At 39.0% G+C, this 13,695-nt stretch overlaps 1 protein-coding gene across 3 annotated transcripts; it reads right to left on the reverse strand.

Annotated features, from left to right (window-relative positions):
* Positions 1-589: 589 nt before the first annotated feature.
* EAF2 (ELL associated factor 2) lies at positions 590-13,674 on the reverse strand. Of its 3 annotated transcripts, XM_058839802.1 has the most exons (7): positions 13,472-13,604; positions 11,798-11,909; positions 11,106-11,200; positions 10,305-10,441; positions 9,396-9,541; positions 5,897-6,163; positions 590-1,426 (listed from the first exon to the last, which is right to left on the reverse strand). In XM_058839802.1, the coding sequence occupies exons 3-7, from the start codon at positions 11,172-11,174 to the stop codon at positions 1,380-1,382; spliced, it is 666 nt and encodes a 221-aa protein (XP_058695785.1). In that variant the 5' UTR covers positions 11,175-11,200; positions 11,798-11,909; positions 13,472-13,604; the 3' UTR covers positions 590-1,379. The 3 variants fall into 3 exon arrangements, with proteins under 3 accessions (XP_058695785.1, XP_058695783.1, XP_058695786.1); XM_058839800.1 differs by lacking the exon at positions 11,798-11,909 and having other exon boundaries at positions 13,472-13,674; XM_058839803.1 differs by lacking the exons at positions 10,305-10,441; positions 11,798-11,909 and having other exon boundaries at positions 13,472-13,508.
* Between the last annotated feature and the right edge of the window lie 21 nt (positions 13,675-13,695).

Below are 13,695 nucleotides of genomic sequence, written 5' to 3' on the forward strand. Positions count from 1 at the left end.
GAGAATAAGCTCTCGTAGTACCATCTATTGTATACATTTACTGAGTGTGCAGTTTTTTCCTTGTCTGCACATTCAGGCTGACATATGGGATTCAATCCTCACAGTTTAGACACACAACTGTGACCCAATCACTGCAATCCAGCAAAGGAGACTTCTGTGCAAGACTGAACAGACTTATCTTGTCAGAACTCACCCTACAGACATTTGCTAGTGTTACAAAACTCTTAAGTAGTAAATTACAGGATGAAATTTGGAGTCTGATCCTTAGTTCTTCAGGTCATGAAGTATAATTTCAAATGTGGAAAAAATAAGACCTTTTGTTGTCTAATATAGTATTACCTCTCACTGGCATTTGGATATAATCCGTAATAAACATTCAGTTGCACCACCAAAAACTTCTGGCAAGCTCTTAGTAAGAGTCACCTCAATGTAACAAAAGCAACAAACATTTCAGTCTTGTAGACAGGATGGAGATCCTTATTAGCTACTATTTCACTGCTTTATTTCTTTGCCTGACTCTTTCACTGGCATGACTACTTTAGGTAGAAAATAAAATTCTTAATCAGTAAAAACAATCTGATGCATGAAAATCATAGACATTTGCTTTATTAAATTACTTTTATACTTCCACAAAGAAATTTTCTGATTACCATTACAGAATTGAATGAAGGAAATTCATTGCTGTCTCTGCAGTTACCTAAATTTAGATACAAAAAGGTTGTAAAAAGACTGCCTTATTCAAGTTACGTAAAACAGGCAGAGAATAGATAAGTTCCCTTAGGAATCTTGAGGCTCAGAAATATAAAGTCCGATTATACAATGAAATTAAGAATTCAGCAATGTGTTGAACAATTGTAAACTGTAACTGCACTAGTGGACCACATTATTCAGCAGTTTCCTTAAAGGTATAAACTGTGAACTGAACAAAAAGTGTAGCTGACATGGCAGACCTCATTTAGTTGTTCTCCCTTTCACTCCCTCCAGGTCAAAGTTGTGAGATCAGCATTTAAATGATAGGAAGGAAACTTGCCTCCATAAATATCAGAAATTTCTCCATTCCATAGCTATTTATATAAAGTAACTAGCTGTTACAAATCAGTTTCAAGTAAAACAGGTGTCTGAGGCAAAAATAATCAAAATCAGATCATACACAATTTTACTGTAAATACAGTAATTTGAAAGATAAACACATAACCATAGCACTGACAGGATATCAATGCTGCTGTATTATAGACATGATGTGTCAGTAGAAAATTAGGATGTCTGTTATCAAAATTGAGGACATTCATTCCAGTCTCTGGTAATCTAATCTTAGTGCAAAACAGATGCTAAGACTTATTTAGCAAAAAAAGGTGATACATTTAAGGCCAAAAAGTTGTTCAGTCATCACTATCGCTTCCAGATTCACTCAGCTGCAAGTCATTTCCTAGAAGAGAAAGAGTCAATATATTAGTCATTTTCAAGGAAATAATTCTCTTCTTTCAAGATCTTCCCTTTCCCAATTAAGGCTTAGAAAAGCTAATAGCAAACAGGTAAGGGGGGCTGGACAAGATGATCCTTCAAGTCTCTTCTAACCCAAACTATTCTATGATAAAAGAATAAGTAGGTATAAAACCACACACCCAGTGACAGAACCTTAGAGAGATCACTTTTCTACAATTTTAAAATCTTGGCAAGGAAGCCATTAGCATATTTGCACAAGGGCATTTATTTAGTATCACCAGATCACAAAAGACAACACCTAAGTATCTCTTCCACCCACATTTTCATGCTTCACAAGTGGAAAAACTGCTGGTGAATGCAGTTTTATGATAAACAAGTTGTTGGGTTTTTTTGGAAACATGTCTGAATGCTACTCAGCTGTGCTTGAAAACAAAGTGGTGTCTCAATCAAGAAGAGCAACTCTTTGACGTACCACTTAAAGATGTATCAGTGACCTACTATTTCAAACTGGTTTTGGAACAAGTGAGCAAACAAAACATCAAAAGAAATTTTACACAGCACTTTAATTTGGTGGCTCTCTCTCTATATATATTTCAAAATGAGGAAGTAAAAAGACTACACTGTGCTTGCTGTGGATGTCCATAAGCTCAGGGGGTGGGAGGAGGGGAATCTTCCTAGGATGACAGATAACTAACAAAAAATACAGCAACATGCTCTACACAATCTACATCATATCTAGCAACTTCCCACACGTTTTTAGGAGTCTGTTCCAACTGGTATGCTTTTACCCACACCTCCCTTGCCAAACAACAATTACAAAAGAAATAAACCAATAATCTCAGGCTGTGCAGAAATAGCCTAAAAACAAAAGAAAAATCACTGAAACTGAGAAAACTGAGTCAACACACTATTTTCACATGCCCTTTCCTCAGCTGCAGCATCGTTCACAGACCCCTTTTGCAGATGGGTGAAAAAGTAACCTCAAGTGGGTAAACCCCACAAGACAGTCAGATTGGATCTTTTATTCTCAGGCATATAATTTCTGCCAGAACACTGGAGTCTTTAACATGGCTGCATTTAGCCTTCCTTTGTTTTCCACTGTGTCAGCAGTAAAGCTTAGAAAGTGGTACATGTTTCTCTGCAACAACAAAAACACTTTATATAAGAAAAGAATAGTGAAGATGGTTGTTTCCAGCAATCTTTATAAAGTATTACTGTACACATTTTTTTTGTTTCAAATCATCTATACAGAGAAAAAATTTACAGCCATATTAAGATAAATTTAAAAAGCAATTTAGAAAGAACCAAATCAAGTTATTTGTCAATAATTATTCAGAACAATATAATATCCTAAAAGATCTTTCAAGAAATAGAATGGTATTGGTAAATTAAACTCCTTTATTTATCACTCTAAGGAGAATTACTGTGAATTCTTAGAAATCCCAGCACTGTTATGCACTACCTACTTTATGGGAGGACAGGGAGTGTGAACAAGAAGATAACCTTCCAAATAATGTTTCTGCAGCCTTCAAGTTATTTCAACACAGTTAATAGAAATTACACAAACCCTGTAACACCAGCCAAAAATACCAATGCTTGAGAAAACCAGCAGATGGGAAAAGCAAGAACTCCAAGTTCCAGAGTCAGAATTAATATGTTAGGATTTACTTCAAGCTAAACTTTCTGTCTCATTTTTGCAACCCTATCTCCAAAAACCTCCTTCAGAGAGAGGGCAAAATAGCACAAACTAGAGCTGGTGGCTTTCAGATGGATTTGGTGCAAAGACAGAAAGCTCATTTAATGAGGACCCTGAAGAGACATCTAGACTATTGTACTTAATGCGACAGTAGTAAAGTGAGGGAGAACTGTTGAATTTTCATGGTGCCAGTTGCTTATTAGCAATACTAATTGGAGAAATAGATTGAACTGCAAATTACATTTCCTATGTTTTTAAATCAGTGAATGTAATATACTCAACTGAATTCTTGCTAGTTACAGAGGACAGGGAAACTCATTGGAGTGATCACTGTTTCAGACATCTTAGTGGTCACCAACACAAAGCTAATATAAGGGAAAATTATTACTTGTCAAAATAAAACAGCTATGTCTGTACCAGCACCAAGCGTCAAAAGTGGTGAAGCTGTGTTGAATACTAAGTATCTAACACAAGGCCACAGAATAACCCATCTATGCTGGGTTTTCTTTGGAAAGCTGCTTTATTTAACATAACCCTTGTTTAAACAAAAAGTAGACATAAAGCAACATATGATCAAATATTCATGAAGAACTGATTTATTAGTGCCACCATTTACAGATCTTATTATATGGCAAGTTGTGAGCCTATATAATCAGCTTCTCAAGATAGAAAGGGGAAGAAGTAATATTTTGGGAGTGAGGAGCAGTCTTGAGCCCAAGATTCCTGAAGAGGTAGATATGTACCTGACAGCAGTATTTAGTTACCATGCTCTAGACACCACCTCCTCCATTTTCAAAGTTCTACAAAATGTCAGCTGTATAATTTCTACATGCAAGATAAAACTCTGTTCTCTAAGCTTTCCCCAACCTTCACACAGAATGTCAAAGAAAAACTTCACTAATTACCTGGTATAGCCCTGATTCTACAGAAGTGCACAAAACTAGTCACAGACATAAGTACACACACCTGAAAGCAAGATTAGACAAGCAAGCAGCTTGTGCTGACATTTGTTGATTCAATATTTTATTTTTGCAAAACTTTATTTGAGGTGGAAGAAATGACTGTACAAAATCAGACTGAGAACTCTTGCCATTCAAAGTAGAACAATGTGCTATCCATTTAGTGTCTCCAGGTTTTACTCTCCTGCCAAATTCCCTCAGCAACAGAGCTAGAGAAAAGCAATCTCCTTGGAAGTAGCTGGTTTGATCTTTAACTAGTGGAAGTGTCCTGTAAGTCTTAACTGCACCTAAAGTTAGGGATGGAATTGTTTTAAACTGTAACATATCTGTAACCATAATAGAAGTAAATGGTAATAATCTCAAGAACTGGGCAAGCTCAGAGGCCTAAGGTTACAGGCAGAGGTTCTACCTGTCAACATAGTTCTCAAACAACGTCAAGCCACCAGCTTCCCCTGAAACAGTCTTGATGTTGTCATGGTTCAAACAGCATTTTCTCCCTATGCTGGAACTGGTGGACTTGACCACCTGTACTTGTGTTTCCCACTGGAAGCACTGCCACCTGAGATTCTGTCACTGGGGATAAAGCTTAATCACATTTTCATAACAGCTTTATTTAAAATGTGGAGAACAGGAAATCACATTTGTTAGTAAGGGTTGAAATAAGTGGCACTCTAAAGTTACACAAATTGTAAACATGAAGACTTTGTTCTTTGCAGTGACAGTAAAATGAAAGCAGCATTTAGTTAGCACATGAAGTCACAGGACCTTTCAGTCTGATCTTATCTGTTAATGCAGTACATAATTAAATATCAATGCCGGTTATTTAAGTATTTAAATACTAGCTAAAAAAAAAAAGAGAAAATAAAAAGAACTGTCATTCATGTTATCCACTAAGAGCTGAAATAAAAGTAGATCTGCCCGAGTCTAAAATTTCAGTATAACACGTTTACATATAAATAATAAACCATAATGATCTTAAGCTGCAAACCAGGATTGATGGAAATCTCTTCAAACCAATATGGCAGCTAAGCAGTGAATTAAAAATGGAATCATTCTGGAAGAGCTATCATAGCTGAATACTCACTTCTATGTCTTAATACTCCTGTTATTTAGGTAGTGAACTTAAGTTTCTCTGCCTAGCAGGATTTTTTTTTTTTTTATGTGAGAGTCTTCTAAACTTTCCTTTTCTTGAATACATTGAACATTCAATTCCAGGTTGTGCAGCAACCCTCTTGAACATCACAGCTACTCTTCAAATTACAGTTTTAGTTGCCTAATGTGTGGAATAAGATAATATCACCTGAAAGCAAATCACCTCCTTCCTTATATGCAAAGGACAGTTTTGCCATGTTGGCCAGTGGAACACTGTCATGAATAATTGTAACTGACACAGCTAAGAATACACCATCTTTTCTGTAACTCAGAGTATTGCAATCATAGTATCCTTCCCATAGTTTTATCCAAGAAATTATAAGCATATGTTTAGGGAGTGCCCTGTTAGTTCAAGTATTTTCAATACAAAATTACTGTTCTCTCCAGTCCCAATGTATAGAACTGGGAGGAGGCCAGAACAGCTTAGGAAATATTTTCAACTGCTTCAGCTTTAATTTAATATCTCTGTGAACCACGAACCTTCTAGCCCAGTGTCTAATTCAGCCTGCTGCTGAACAATCAAACCCTAGCATCACTTCCCACAGTTTTAATTATAACAGAGACATACTTAAAAACAATATGGTTTCCTTTCAGAATCTTGATGTCTGGAATTGTGCACTAAGAAAAGAACAGTCTTTGTACTTACGTAGTGTATTCATCATATGACCACTGCTCTCTTGGGATCTGTTATGACTGGCATCTTTGTCAGGAACAGCCTGTTGTGGTATGGCAGACACAGTAGGCTGAGGCTGTAAATACGGCATTGACATAGGAAGAGAGGGCTTCATTTCCTCATCTTCAGAATCACTAGAACTATTTTCACTACTTGATGAAGAGGACGAAGAACTTTTTGAGTCAGATGAGCTATCAGAGCTACTCAGCTGGTCCATGATACTGGCTTCTGCTTTTAGCTCTGCAAACAATATGATTTGTTTCTCAGTTTACATTCATCATAATTGAAATATAGGGAAGAGGAGAAAAAAGGAAAAAACATCAACAGACATCAGGCACACATTACAGCAACTTTAAAACACCCCAGACCAAACCCACCAAAGCTCTCCAGAACAAAGAAAAGGGCACAAGTGAGTATCCAGCCTATCATGTGGTTTTCTATCCTTATAGCTTGAGCACTTTCTCCTTTCAAGCCAAGTGTTAGAACAAGGGTGACTGTGAACACAAAAACTTAACCCTGCATTCCATGGGGTAATGCATCCCACATAACCTTTAATTTCTGCAACTAACACAAAATGTTCTGTGTTTTCCTTAACACCCCAAATATGGCTTTCACTGACTAAAAACTGCAGTTACAATCCACAGATCAGTCACTGCAAGATGTCTGCAACTGCATCCAAAATGCCTCCCAGCAGTTCAGCATTACAATCAATACACTTGTTTGGACCATGTGACCTTTTGCTCAAAATCAAGTTAAGTATGAAGAATATCCAAAAGAACCATCCAAAGTTTATATGAGGAAGATTTCTCCAAATCATTGTTTCATTATAGATTTGGAGGTGCAAATAATGCTGCACAGTATGCATTTCTCACGTAAGTCCAACATACAGATTAAGTTAATCTTTGCAGAAGGGTACACATAATTGTGCAAAACGCGAGTGCTGAGAGAAGTCTGGAACAGACCTTTGAATCATGGTGGAGGGAGGACTTGAGAAATTATACAGGGTGCAGAAGCTCATCACTATACAAGATTGTAACTACCTAGACATTTGATAAGATGGTCTTACAAGTTCTTAGAATACTTCCAGAACAGCTTTGATATAGCAGACACAATAAAGCAAGTAGGAGAGTAACTCATCTCTTCAAATTTATGCAATACAGAACAGGTTGAAGGTGAAAGTCACCAAGATGCATGACAGGGCAAAGCTTAAGAGAAGAAGGGAGAAGGAAAAAAAAGATTAATCTTCAAAACAAACTTCTATGAAATACAAGATATCAAAGGCCAATCTAAAGGAAAGGCCGTCTTTATCAAAGGCCAATCAAAAAGAAAATGGTGTTCAGGAAAAATGGCACCTGAAGTAGTGCAGCTATGGCTACAGGGACAAATTAACCCAATGCTAGGAGAGAAAAGAAAGAGCAATGAAAGTCTGGACTACTCAAACATAAGGAAAAAAAGAAGGGGAGCAGAAAGAAAATAAGAATTGGAAGCATCTAAGCATCCTTCTTTTATTAAGGGCGTGTATAAGAGAACATGACCCACCACACATCTGGAGCTGTAAGACACCTAACTGAAAGACACCACTCAATTCCTAAGCATTCAATTCCACTTCCTCCTAAGCAATGTCTAATATAAGAACAATTTTAAGTGAATGCCCAAAACCAAAAGCTGAGAAATAAGATCTCTGCCTTGAATTTTGATGCAATTTAATCAGACAGAATTTAAATTAAGATATTTTAACCAGTGAAGGAAGAGCTGTACACATACTAGAGGATTAATGGCAGAATGAGCTTCCCCTCCACTCCAGAAAACAAAGTCGGTAACAAGTTCCAGGTAGTGTACTTAAGTAGGAATAGTTAGTTACACAGCCATGGGATGAAGGATAATTAAGCAGGGGACACTTTTGAAGAGTCTGAGAGTTACAGTGGATTCCTGCACTTGATTCTACCACACCAGGCTGTGCAGAAATGACTTGATACTGTTTGGTCTTGTGATACTATTTGCTCTTTGTGTATAAAGATGAATAGTGACTCTAAGGCAGCCTTCTTGCTCTCATCAGCACTGCTAAAACCTCAGTAGGTGTGTTTACGGACTATATTTTAGGAATTTTTTGGACTCATTGCAAGAGAGCTAAAGGAAATTGACAACAAATCAGGAATTTAGAAAGTAAACTTCAAGGAAAGATTGAACCAACTGGCATCATTTTGCATAAAGACTGGGAAAAAGGAGTTTGAGTCTGTGAAGGACTGCTCAAAAGCAGCCCAGTAATCTGCTCTGTACTTGCATGATAAATATGAAAGTAGTAATAGGCTTGCTGTTAGACTATTTATACAGGAGAACCTGAACAGTAAGGAGAGCAAAGCCCTGGAATGGCTTGCCAGCAAGTACAAGGATCTGTCAGTGGAAGGTTCTAAGAACAGGTTAAAAGTTACATCAGAAATCTGACTTTAGGACAGAAGGATGGACTAGATGACTTGATATCTCTATCATCCTTTTCAATTTTTCAGCATTTTAAATAATATTCAAAATTGGACTGGCACTACATAACGGTTTGGTACATTGGCAGTCACTTAGGAGACTCAGTGTTTAATAACACCACTCCCCCCAAAAACACCTAGAAAAGGCATATTTTTATTTAATGTGCTCAAGTTTTCCTTCTTCTTTGCAACCTTAGATAAATTTGAGTACTGTTCTGCAATATAAATTGGTGGTCAGAGCTTAAGACCAAAATGGAAACAGAAATCATCTTCATAATGATACATCTAAAAAAATCTGTTTAAAGGAATTCAGAACAACTTAGGAAGCAGATGTCAGTTCCAGTCAATGAAACTGCCACCTGTCAGCATTTCTGTAGCAAGTAATTACCACCTGCCATCTCTTCCTTGTCCTCCCAAAGGAAATAAGGCCTCCTATTAAGTGAAATATGAGTGTCACAGCAAACCAGAGTCTCTCAAGGAAACAGTACATAGCACTGCTCAAGGGTTGATTTATGCAAGCTTTTAGCTCTCTTTTTCATTGGAACCTCATCTTCCACAGGGCTCTATCTGGTAATTTAAAGTGAATGTTGAGTTGTAAAGTACTGTAACATATTTGCTGAGTGCACAGAAAGAAAAAGGAGCAATGTCAAAATGGAAGTGACTTAGTTCCAGTACCACAATACAACCAACCATACACTTGATTAAAGTAGCAGTGGAAGACAGAGTCAAGGAGACAGCACCAGGACTCTTGGCATTATTAAGTCTAATGGTGCAGCTGTTTTTTCACTATAGCAAGCTACAAATACTGCTTTTTTACCCACTTGAGCCAGAGTGGTCATTTCCATATCAGAGTAAAGTTGCTCACATAATCAGCTTCTAGTGTGAAACTCAAATAATACAAAACAAAACAAAAACAACCTACACACACAAAAACCTCTTAAAAACCAATTGCTTGTTAACATCAAAGTTTCTGAAACTTATGTGGCAGTGGAGCTTACCCTGTTCAATGTCATCCATAGGAGAAGAGGGAAACGTTTTTTCTTTTGATGGAGAGTTTTTAATGTTATTTGGAACTTTTGTTGCATTTCGCATTTGCTGCTGTTGCTGCTCAATGCGAGACTGGACTTTACTACTTCCTTCAGCTCTGTGTGTAAAAAAGAAAGATTTTTAATTACTAGAAGGCAAGATGCAAGGAAAAAGGCAAGAACACATGGGATATAGTACCATGGAATTATTTCTCATGCCTTTCTAAATAGCATCATTAGATTTTTAGGTAAGTTATTATACTGGTCAGTTGTTATACTAATACATATAACATATTAATATTATACTGTTGATATTATAGATATGTGTGTTAAAAGTGATTTTTTGATGCAGTGCTAATAACTTTATAACACTTTGTCAATTGATTTTTTTTTTTATACCTTGCTACCCAGGATTACTTAATAATTCTGCTGGAAGTTACTTATATGGACTCAGCAGCAGAAAAAAAAATATTAAAAAAACTTGGTATGAGAAAAACAAGCCATTGAAATTACTGAGACCTGTCACAAATTTTTCAGATTTTTTTCCTCATTTACAAGTCAGAAGACAGTAGGCAAGCTACTAGCCAAACAGATCTTTGTTTTCCTGCCTCTAAACTCACCAGAAAATAGTTACTATTTCTTTCAATAATATGACATGTTTTGATTAACAAATATAAATTTCCATTTCTGCAGTTATGACTCAAAATATTTGAAGTCAGTTTGCTGAGAAAGCAGGCTTTTCATTCCTTTGAACAAGGTACTTTCTAAAATTATGTTTTCCTAAAAATAGTAATATGTAGTTATATATCTCAGTTTAAACTCATTAACAAACTGATTTTCACAATGAGTAAAGCACAGTTGCTTCTCCTGTAAATCACCCACCTGGTTTTTTTCACAGTGATGTTGCTACTAAGTTTCTCTAGGCGACATTCTCCAGTGTCATGGTTGATAATTAAGATACATTCTTTTAGGTAAGGCTTCTTTGAGCCCTTGAATACAGTCACTGGTGGAGTTGAACCCTATTAAATCAGAAGTCCAGTAAGTGTTACTCCTGTAGTCGTTTTTCTTAGGAACAGCAATCCATCAGTGGTGACAAGTTCACAACAAGTGATCATTTCTAGCCATTAAAAATGTTATTGGTTAACTCAAATGAGGTTCACAGTAGCCATGTCCAAAAACAGCTGGTGTTTGACTGGAATGGGATTTTACTCACTTAGGTTAGTTTGAAACTGATTAAATCCTTATTTCACAATGAGAGCAGGCTCCTCTGACCAAAAGGGGTTTCAGTCCCAATATCAGCAGAGCAGAAAAGCATGGCAGGTAGTAAATTTTCCCTTTCCAATATTTCCTGCTTTAGAACTACACTAGAGCAATAAATACCAAGGGGAAGCTAGCACTGCCAACATACACATAAAGCTTTTCTGTGTACGCAACACTTCTGGGTCATCCTACAGCATATTTCCAGAGCAGCAAATACACTTAAAGTTACAGTGCAGCTGATTAACCTTTGGGTCTTTTGTAGTATTACATTCTTAGAGCAATTGTTTTTCTACTCTAAAAATCACCCAGGCAGCTCTGAAACAGCACTAAAACTTTATACCCTTCCACAGTCAGGATATATACTTGGAACAACCAAATAAATCATTCCCTTAAGCCTGCCACTCTTCAGCCACATCAACTCACCTCGATATTTGGCAGCGTTATTGTCACCTGTTCACCTTTGCCAACTTCAAGGTCTCCTTCACAGGACATATCAATAGATGCAGGCTTAAAGTCATCTAAATATAAAAACAAACTAGATTATTTACAGGTTTTACAGGAATCTTATAAATGCATACACCACTTAATTGCAGTTGGAGGCTATTAAGTAAAAGCCTTTTTTGCTTGTGTATCATCTACCATTCCCCTGAGCAGATCATTCCATAAGTCAGTAGAATTCAAATTCAAGCTGCTTTTCTCAGGGTTCACTGTAAGTTTTTAAATCTTTTGGTTAAAATTAGAAAAGCATCTTTAGGTTTTAATGGGTAAAAAGGCCAAACAAGCTGTGTTATATTTCAAAACATAAATTCTCATGTAATTATTTTCAGAAGAATCAATAGTTATTTCTTTTTCTCTTTCTGTTTCTGACTTTACTGTAACAAGCATGTCAGAACCTGACAAAAACTTGGTGTTTCAGTATAGTTATTTTTTCCTTAAAGTGAAATTCCTTCCCAATTTAACATTTATTTACATTTTTGGTTTTTTAGCATCTAAAGTACTGGTTAAAGTAAGTTTTGAGCAAAAGAGGGTATCGATTTCTGGTCCTTTTCAAAACTCCAAGAGACACTGCAAACATGCATGTGTTCAGGCATCAGCATGGCAGCTCTGTTACATACCATTACCTACAAAGTATCATTTCCACCACAAATAAATTGGGAAAGGGTACAGCCAAAACTCTGCCTGTGCCGATTTAGGGAGACAGGATGGCATCAAGAGGTTCTTCAAGGCCTGTGAAAACATAGGGTTATCGCAACGTGGGGTTGAGCCTGCAGCTCCTGGTAAGGCAGGGCCGGTCTCGCACCCCGGGATGCCGGTGGAGGCGCGGGGGGGACCCATGGGCCGGCACACGCTCCATGGCCACACCTCGGCACACGCTCCCCGCCTCGCTGCCTGCCCCATCTCACGCAGCTGGTCACTGGCGGCATTCCTGCAACTGGGGAGCTTCCCAGTTCCCTAACTCGGCCTGCAGCCACGGCCCAGGCGGCACAGACCACAGCTGGGAAGCAAGGCTCCAGCCAGCAACACCATCCGGGCAGGAAAACAAGGCTGCAGGAGCTGGTCGGCAGGGCTGTGCGTGCAGCAGGAGGCTCGCAGCTCAGACACAGGTGACAGCCCCTGCTAACCTTGTTTAGGGCAAACCCCTAAATGTTGTCTTACAGGAATAAGCATACAATCCTTCCAGTTTCTCATCAAATCAGAGAATATTTATTTAACATATGGCCACGTGGCTGTTAATACTTGAGAAAATGAAGACATTAATACTTCCAATCTTAACTTCTAACCAGCAGCTGTTTTCCCTTTTACTCAACTGTTTAAAAAAGTCAGGTGTTGGAGGATATTTCTTCTGCATGTGCATTTGATAGAACAGACAAACGTGCCAGTTTCTATGTCTCATTTGTTGGAAAGGAAGAGAGATTTCAAAACAGATTTCAGAATAAATCATTAAATTACAAGAGTCAGCATGAAACTCTAAGGGTAGGAGGTACCAGACAGGGTTGTTAGTCCTCTTTAAAATTAGGATAACTTTCAAATTGCAGCATTTGTTTAAATCCATTTATAGCCTTTTTCCCCTCTCCTCCGCTTCCACAGTTGGAGACAATCTGCCCAAGTGCCGTTCCCTTTGCTCACAGAGAGCACATTACCAATCTTGCACACAGGACACTCTCCAGAGAACATACGTGAGACTGAATCTTGGGGATATCAGTCTATAAATAGCCAGAGAACAAAACCAGAAGCTGCAGTTCTAAATTACCAAGGACTATAATCCTGGGAGCATTTGTTTCCTAGCTACCCTCAGAATCTTTGGGCACACACCTCTCTAGATAGTAATTATGTACTCAGGGAGGGTGCACTGGCTCCGTGATTAACGCTGCCCGCCTTTAACCTTTGATTGCTGAATCGTACGGAACTTCTAAAAACTGAGTGCAAGGAAAGAAAACAGAGCCACAGGTTCAGCTTAGCTCGGTTTCCAGCAGAACCACAGGGAGACACTATGGAAAAGGCATAAAAAGCGAAGTTAGTGCCCAGCGGATAGAGAGGGACAGTTCTAGGATACAATGGCCGTATGTGCTCCCAGCACCGACTGAAACCTGCGCCGCTCCCGAAATCCCGGACCAGCGCTCCACGGCATTCAGCGCCCAGCTGCACCCCAGAATCCCGAGAAAGCGGCAGCCGCCGAGCATGGCCGCAGCCACCCCCCGCCCTTCAGGGGACTGCGGGGACCGGGAGCCACCGAACCCCTCACCCCGACCCCCGCAGCCCCCGAGCGTTGCCCCAACCGCAGCACTCACAGCGGACAGTGTGGAAGGCGCAGCGCGGCTGCTTCTCGAAGCTCTCCCCTAGCTTTAGCACCCGCGCCTTGGGGTCGTAGAGCGACGGGACCGTTCCGTTCATCGCGGCAGCGCCTCACACCATGGCGGGCCCCGGGGCCGCCGCCGCCGCCCGCACCGAGCATCCCTCACGCCGCCCGGCCGGCGGGACCCGCCCACGCGGGCTCCGATAGGCCGCGACAGGC

The sequence above is a fragment of the Poecile atricapillus genome, chromosome 5, assembly GCF_030490865.1.
Source record: "Poecile atricapillus isolate bPoeAtr1 chromosome 5, bPoeAtr1.hap1, whole genome shotgun sequence".
NCBI lineage: Eukaryota > Metazoa > Chordata > Aves > Passeriformes > Paridae > Poecile > Poecile atricapillus.

Coding starts and splice junctions, on each gene's coding strand:
- EAF2 (XM_058839800.1), bottom strand. CDS start 13,574: ATGAACGGAACGGTCCCGTCGCTCTACGACCCCAAGGCGCGGGTGCTA. Junction 9,542..10,304: donor ATCACTGTGAAAAAAACCAG/GTGGGTGATTTA, acceptor TTTTACACACAG/AGCTGAAGGAAGTAGTAAAG. Junction 6,164..9,395: donor TATGGATGACATTGAACAGG/GTAAGCTCCACT, acceptor TATTGTTTGCAG/AGCTAAAAGCAGAAGCCAGT.